A 7,951-nucleotide genomic window follows, 5' to 3' on the forward strand; every position below is an offset into this window, starting at 1 on the left:
TTGAGCTGCAGATATTTCAATTTTTATTGTGTTCTTTGAAAAATAGACATACTGTATATAGACATTGATATATATTTGTTCTTTATTCAATCCAACCTCCAATAGGTACAGTATACATGTTTTATTTACTGGGAGAATCTACTTGTACATCAGGAGACATTTAAACTGGGAAAAGGTCCGATTAGGAGCAGACTGGATTGTAATGTAAAATTCAACTTTGGTCAATGTAAAGATAAAGATAAAAAATAAAATCTTACAATTCACGGCATGAAACTACAAGTCAGCACATTTCTTGATTACTTAATAACGCTCCGACAACACTGGAAGGGTTTCTTGAGAACCAATTTGTTTAACAGTTTTTCGTGTACCGTAACTTTGCAGCTTAACTGACTGGTGGTTGTGTACATTTTATTTGTTTGACAGTTTTTCGTGTACCGTAACTTTGCAGCTTAACTGACTGATGGTTGTGTAAATTTTATTTGTTTAACAGTTTTTCGTGTACCGTAACTTTGCAGCTTGGCTGATGGTGGTTGTGTAAATTCCTTAAACATGTCTTGATTATTATTATTATTATTATTATTATTATAATTATAATTATAATGTTCTTTCTAGTTAAAGCTACCTGTGTGTGTTGTGTCTGAGACCAAATGTGTTGACTCAACAAAATAGAGTGGAGTTTGTGAGATATTAAAAGGTCAATTTACATGAACATACGGTTGCCAACATAGCAAAAGCTCATATTAGCTTATGTAATATGTGTTTATAGAATAAGTAAATAAGTATGTATCGAGGCGTGGATTTAAAAGAGGATGATTTGTTTGAAAAGACCTGAAGCACTGACGCACAGTAGGAGGCGAGTAGCTTGATGGCACTTGGACTGGGACTACCACAAAAACATTGTTCTAACCGAATACAGGAGAAAACAAAATCATTATTTTACAGTAAGAAGCAACAACAAACAAAACAATTTAAAGTGGCAGGGTCACAATATTTAAAAAATAGATATTAAAATACATATAAAGACATATAGTTTTTGAAAAGCAGCAAAATATGACTATTACCAGCTCATTGTGCTTGTAAGTTAAAGTTACAGTGCCAATAAAAAATTAAAAAAAAGATACAAACTGAAAACCAGCTAAATGTAACGTGTGTTTCTTATGCACGTAAATAGGCAACCAGTTGAAAGACAGCTCGGATGATACACACACACACACACACACACACACACACACACACACACACTGTAAGCTTGTTCAGCTTCCTGTATAATGTAGTTTCAAGTTTTCGTTTGTTAGCACATGAAGGCGGTTAGTGTGTTTGAGAGCATCTGTGGACCCAGACAGAGAGCCGTCAAACTGGATGTAGCTGTTGTGATCTCTCCAGAGAGCCGAGTGCTCTCTCCATCCCCCACGTTGTGTAACATAACTCTGTCTTCACTTCAACGCGCAGCACCTGCACATGCTTTTTCCGTTCTTTTTTAATTGCTAAGTGCAGAAATGTGCACGCCTAGATGGTGTGTTCGCATGCTTGGGCTTGGAAAGGAAGGGCATTGGGTGATGAAGCGTTTCGTAAAGCAGCAAAACATAAGAATTAACGATAAAAGACATGACGAATGTCTCATTTATTTGTATTGAGAATAAAAGTAATTCGCTTGATTATGATTTTGTCACCAAGTGACAGACTATGTTGTTCTGCATGTTACGTCCGATTCAGTCTGCCTTTTTTTTTCGTCAGCGTGTCTGCTCTCATCTGTCGATCGTGTTTAAAGAGCCTAGCTGAAGGAGACAAGGTCAGACGGCTAACAAGACAGAAGAAATGCCCGCGTTAAATCTCCCCTGAAGGTCTGTCCCGATGAGTGTCTCCAATCTGGACTGAGGATGTGAGACCTTCTAGCAGCCTAAGACGTCTCCCGGCTTGTTGTTGCATGTAAGCGCAATTAAAAGAAGCATCCGCGTGCACTCCTATTGTGCGTTTGTGATCAACAGCTCTCACTGAGTGGTGTAATGAAGCTACGCTGCACACACATGTACACACGGTACACACACACAGTGTTCTCCACTCAGAAGATAACATCCTCTGCTGATATCCTTTTAGACATAATGAGATAACGGTTGTTGTGTTCAGTGCTGCTTGTGATCATTTTCTGGCAATCACCAATAACTTCCAACAACACGCTGCATCTGCTGCTCTCCGCCCTCCAGCAGGAAACAGCATCCTCCTTTTAACAGGATGGGAGTCTACGAAGCTACGATGTCGCCGTTCGGCTGCTGCGTTTCCGTGTTTGTTTTTTTTCTGGGTCGGCCTCAAGTCCTGCACGAGAGCTCATGGTTTTCAAAACACACTTTTTCTCAGCTATGTTAATGAAATCTGCTCCTAGATGACCCCCAAATCAAGCTTTAATGTCAAACACCGCCAATAAAGATGATGAACTAACACTGTATGACTCATGTAAGCTGACCTTTTCGAAAGAGAAAATGCACACTTAAATCACCACACCCACACACACATACACTCATGTTCGTACTCTGCACACTAATCCATCATCACACACACTTCTTCACTTCACGCCTTCACGTAGGTCTTCTGTCAGGTCTCCGACTTCGCGGTCACCGGCTGTATGTTCTGGACTTTGGAAAGTGTGACTGGCACCTTTCCCTCCCCGGGAGTCGGTGCTTTCATGACGGGGGTACCTGTGAGCAAGGCAGTTCTGTTATGTGGAATGTTCACACAAAAAAGCCCTTTTGGGTACAGCGGAAGAGTTTGTAACCTTACCAACTGTTGCGTGCAGATCCCCCAACCGCTCCTTGAACTTCTGCTGCAGGTACAGTTCTTCTTTGGAGTAGCTTTTGGCGAAGGCGGACAGCAGGAGACCCACGGCCATGGCGGTGCCGCCCACGCAGAACAACACGGCACCGGTCAGCTTGCAGACGTCCAATGCGCGGTTGAAACTGACGGCGTGGCTGTTCGGGGAAAAAAGAGACTTGGTTTAAAGCGTTATTTAAAAGGGTAAAAACTTTAACTTTGACTGTGACCTCCAAGGAAGAAGTCTAGAGTCTGCACCCAAAAAGCCACCTTCATTTTACGGCTATTTTCAAATGTCACGAGGCGAGACTAGACTCGTGTGCTGTATATAATGTACTGTTTGTGCATTCCAGTAACAAAAGGAACTCTCGCTTATGATCATAATGTAAAAATGCTGCACATATAGAAACTGTAGCAATGGATTTCCATAACTTTTCCACGACTTTAAACCAAATTTCGACGACCAAATATGTAGTGAAATCTGGGTGTATACATAAAAAAAGTGATAAAATGTTGTATTTAAACAAATGATGCGGATTCAAAGCATACAAACCTTAAATGACACAAATGAATAAGACACAATAGTTTGATTAAAAGAATAAACATGTATGCGTATATGTTGAGCCTCTTTCTTTTAAAAGCATATTAATTATTTCAAACTCAGCGTAAATAAACAACATGAACACATGAATATAACACTTTTACATGCCTTTTTTTTTAAGGGACTTTTTCCAGGCCTGAAAATAACCATTTTTAAAATTCCATGACTTTTCCAGGTTTTCCATGACTGTGAGAACCCTGTAAATATACAAAGCAGTCGAGTCGTGCTCTCTGTATTGTTCCTGTACGGTACCTGTCAACAAAAAGCAGGTCGTCTTCGCCAAACGCTTCGATCCTGGCCGGGGTGCCGTAACCCACCAAGACAACGATGAGGCCCGCGAACAATATCAGGGATCCGAACGCGAGACAGACCTGTTGGAGGGATCGAGGGAGGAGGAGGAGGATTACACGACGTCGAACCCAAATAGCGTCAGGTAAGACGAGGATTCAAGGTCACCCTCACCTTCCAGAGTAAAGAGCTCCACCGGCTAGGCGATCTCTGAATCTGAAAATCTTCATCGCGTTCCCAGATAGAAGCGGTGCACTCCTCGTAAAACTGGAGAGGAGATCAGAGAGATGTATGCGCCGCTTTATAGACATGGAATCTAAAGATGAATGCGTGTGTGTGTGTGTGTGTGTGTGTGTGTGTGTGAGAGAGAGAGATACATACCTGGTGTAGGTAGGAGCGGACTCCATACTGCTGGCAGTTCCCGTTGGCTTGAGCTTGTTCACCATACTCGGACCCACAGATCTCTGGGCAAGAAGTCATCCTTCACACCGGCCTACCTGCTCGAGGACACACACACACACACACATGCATGATTGCACCCCTCGCTGTAAGAGCACACCCTGATGCACTGCATTAATACATTCATAAACAATAACATGTACCCTCAAGAGCCGGAGAGTTATGTAACGTTCTCAGAGCGCGGGGCGCCTCGGCTCATTGAGATTAATGATGCGTCCTCCTTGTCTGCTGTTATGAAATAAGCCATGAAATGTTGCATCAGTCCTTCTTTTCTAGATTCAATATGCTGTCGGCTGAAAGCGGAGAGGGCTGACACGCAGACAGAATTAATCTTCTCTTTTCATACTGTGATTTAACACCGAAGCCCTTTTTTTGTGCGATGTATTTAATGTGTTGTAGTTTACAAGGTTTCACAGATGATGAAAAAACACACAGTGTCAACATTTATCATGATTTTCCTTTTCTTACAAGGCTTATAATATCAGGTTCTGGAAAGATAACACTATGAATGGATCAGTTATGCACAGTTGAAAGTTACTTGCACCAAACTCACATGTTTTTGAATAATTTAATTGTTTTACTTTAAGATACGTCAGGGAATCTACCCCTCTGTTTTTCAATATGTTACATATTTTACCTGGTAACCTTTTCTGTTGCATCCCACACATGACAGGCGGGAAGAGACAGAGAGAGATGATGTAGGAAATCGTGTTTTGAACACAAATGCAATTCCCTCGCTAACCATTTGGGATCTGGAGGCGTTCCTCTGCTCAGAGCCTCTGAACAAACTCACTTCAACTGTGTTTCAAGTTTCTGTTCGCTGGCCCTAAAATCTCCACCATGACGGGCTTTCTGGTTTATTTTGAAATAAATAAAATAGCCGTGGTTTCACACCTCTGATGGAAACACATGAATGTTGTTGACTTCAGTAGCGTGGAGAATAAATGTGGGCTTTCATCTGCTGATGATTTCCACCACGAAACAGCATTTGTGCTATTTCCTGAAGCGAGCTGTGTAATAACACGAGAGCACAAAAGAGCATCTTTGACCTCTGACCTTGTGTTTTACAATTAATGTGATTACACAGCTTGTGTGCGAGGCGTTTATAGTCATGAATAACATAACAGACATCACTAGTGTCTTCATTAATTTGGCTCACCTCTGACATTACACATTCACATGCGTCAAAAGTCTTTTTCTCGCCCCAAATCACAAATTGCTGTCAAAAACTTTGACCTGTATCCTGATACCCTTGACTTAGGATTCACTTATTTCTTTAGATTGGTCAAATGTCAAATAGAAAACAGATTTAATCTGTTTTTGTGAGTTATTATGAAGCGTAAACATTTTTTGGGTGGGGGTTAAATGTTGGCAAGAAACAGCAAATGTGTTGCAATTCTATACAACAGACTTTTTTGTGGCATCTATACGAATAGATGTAAGATGAACATGTGAGGTTGAGAGTGTCTCACTTCCATAAATTGCCAAACATGAGTTCACACCGCATGAGGATATGAGATATCAGCTGGCGAACTATGAGTGTGATGAGTGCGTTGCTGCATTAAGATGAGACACAGTGTTCCTCGTGTTAATCTTATTACTGCTTAATTTGTACCTGTCGTAGGCATCTGGCGCTGCACAAACTCTCTCTCCTTCTCTCTCTCACCCCCTATATGCATATTCAAGGAGTTTAAATATTCATCATCAAGCCGAAAATAATGTAAAAATAACAAATGAGAGATTGTTGATGAGGAACAGCTTGTTCCATGTCACTCCATTGAGCCTTACGTTCAACATTTAACAAGGAAGTCAGGCTAATTTTTCATTATCATATATCATAATTTGCCTCACACTCTTGTGTGTGTGTAGATTGAATCAGTGCCCTTGACCTCAATGTGCTTCAGGAGAGCATCCAAGCATAGAAAAACACACAAACAGCCAATGAAAATGGTCCAAACTGACTTACATGTGAGGTTATTGCATCAACTTAATGACATGACTGCAATGTAACGTATCAAAAATGAATAAATAAACACAACACGACAAACAAAGATGTCCCAGTCCTAAAAGCAGATGCGCAAACAGCTCGCAGGTGCACAGTGTGTCTCCGTGAAGACATCCTGGTCCATCCTCTCGTATTTGGATGTATTTTTCATCCACAACATACAATCTAAATACACCTCTCGACCTACCTTGACCTCCATAAAACTAGAGCCTTTGGAAAATAGGAGCCGACTACATCACTACACGGTGTCGTCACACCTCGCAGGTGTACACATTGTCCTCTCGAAACGTTGTCCTCTCGAGCTGACTACAAGATGAGCGCCATGTTATCACCATCCAGCCCAGCAGGAAAACACACAGACGTCATACGTGACGCCAGTCTGAAATACAGACCTCATCCTCATCCCTCCTCCTCCTCTTCCTCCCATGAGACGAAAATAGACACAACGTTTCAATTAAACTCCGAAAAGGAGGAGAAATGTGCATCCAACACTTCATCGGTCGCTTCTGACGTTTTGCCACCTGGAAACAGATGTATAACCTCCAAAGAGGACATCTGCAGGTGCAGGCGTGTTTAACTTTTATTCCATCTGAGTAGGATATAGCAACGCCCCAAAAACCCTTTGAGAAATATGCAAATAGAAATATGCAAAGCGAACTTTAAAGCAACATTTCTCTCGACGTTGCTCCCATCATAAACGCGACTTCCAGATGTGCTGTGAAGTCTAGACGATGCAAGGGGGTTGACGCCGAGTCTGTGCAGGAGATATAAATAACCCGATATATTTACAAAAGCATCAATCCATCTGAGCGTCTCGGGAATATTTATAACACAAACACACACAAAAATCAGTGAAATCGTCATTTACCTGTCATTAACAGCTCGGGGAGTGATCACTCGCTGCCGTTCCCTCAGCCGGGTCCATCACTCTACAGTCACCTCTCTCTCTCTCTCTCTCTCTCTCTCTCTCTCTCTCTCTCTCTCTCTCTCTCTCGCTCCGTCGATGATTCAGATTTTCACGCCGCCCTGTGCGCATGCGTCACATCCATGGCAATACATGATTCAACGGGCGAATATAAATAACCAGGCGGGAGGGAGGGACAGCTGAACACAGCAAAGACACTCATTCAAGATTCAACCTTCATGCCGAGATGAATGAATACATATGGATGGATGGATGACAGGCACAGAGGGCAGGAGCACAAGTTGTTGAATAACAATGTCAGTTGAAAGTCAAAGGCCTACAGAATGTATTGGTCTCTATCATAGTACAGTAATTAGCAGTCAAATATGCATTGAAGTGCACTTGTATACATGTTGGAACTTATAGACACAACATGACACATATCAGCTCAAAATATGCGTTTCCTCCAACCTCCGGGTTGGAGGAAAGAAGTCGTGCATCAAAAATCCACAGCAGCTACACAATAATGTAAACTCACACCATTTCTCACAATTCCAGTCACATACAGCGCCGTCTATTTTTAGCGCCTGTCGATGACATGAAGCGTTGAAGGAAGTATTAGTCACCATCTCAGCGCTCCTCTGGAGGACCGTGACCTAAAGGGATGAACCGCATCACGACTCAAGTACACAACTCCTGTTCATAAATCACCGGAAAAGGAGTCTGCTGTTGGAGGTTTTGTCCAACGCGTGCCCTTCAGGAGGAACGCCATTTTCTCAGAAGTTAACGCTTAAAGTGGACGACAAACATTGGGTTCATAGAAGGAGCCTTTGATTATGTTGGTGACTTTGCACACAAGTGTTCAGCGGGGTGGTTTGGATTGGACGAACCG

At 42.1% G+C, this 7,951-nt stretch overlaps 1 protein-coding gene across 2 annotated transcripts; it reads right to left on the reverse strand.

The window, feature by feature from the left end:
* nrsn1 (neurensin 1) lies at positions 1-7,115 on the reverse strand. Of its 2 annotated transcripts, none has more exons than XM_068570786.1 (6): positions 7,024-7,115; positions 4,073-4,188; positions 3,866-3,958; positions 3,656-3,774; positions 2,773-2,960; positions 1-2,690 (listed from the first exon to the last, which is right to left on the reverse strand). In XM_068570786.1, the coding sequence occupies exons 2-6, from the start codon at positions 4,169-4,171 to the stop codon at positions 2,587-2,589; spliced, it is 603 nt and encodes a 200-aa protein (XP_068426887.1). In that variant the 5' UTR covers positions 4,172-4,188; positions 7,024-7,115; the 3' UTR covers positions 1-2,586. The 2 variants fall into 2 exon arrangements, with proteins under 2 accessions (XP_068426887.1, XP_068426888.1); XM_068570787.1 differs by lacking the exon at positions 7,024-7,115 and adding an exon at positions 6,339-6,734 and having other exon boundaries at positions 4,073-4,184.
* Positions 7,116-7,951: the final 836 nt, after the last annotated feature.

This window comes from Clinocottus analis, unplaced genomic scaffold (assembly GCF_023055335.1).
Source record: "Clinocottus analis isolate CAN_PGR_092001 unplaced genomic scaffold, fCliAna1.0.p SCAF_9, whole genome shotgun sequence".
In the NCBI taxonomy this organism is placed as follows: Eukaryota; Metazoa; Chordata; class Actinopteri; order Perciformes; family Cottidae; genus Clinocottus; species Clinocottus analis.

Excerpts from the sequence above, each read along its gene's own strand:
- nrsn1 (XM_068570786.1), bottom strand. The coding sequence starts at position 4,171 with ATGACTTCTTGCCCAGAGATCTGTGGGTCCGAGTATGGTGAACAAGCT. Across the intron at positions 3,775-3,865 it reads GGAGCTCTTTACTCTGGAAG|GTCTGTCTCGCGTTCGGATC; the intron begins GTGAGGGTGACC and ends TCCCTCCAACAG. Across the intron at positions 2,691-2,772 it reads GGATCTGCACGCAACAGTTG|GTACCCCCGTCATGAAAGCA; the intron begins GTAAGGTTACAA and ends CCTTGCTCACAG.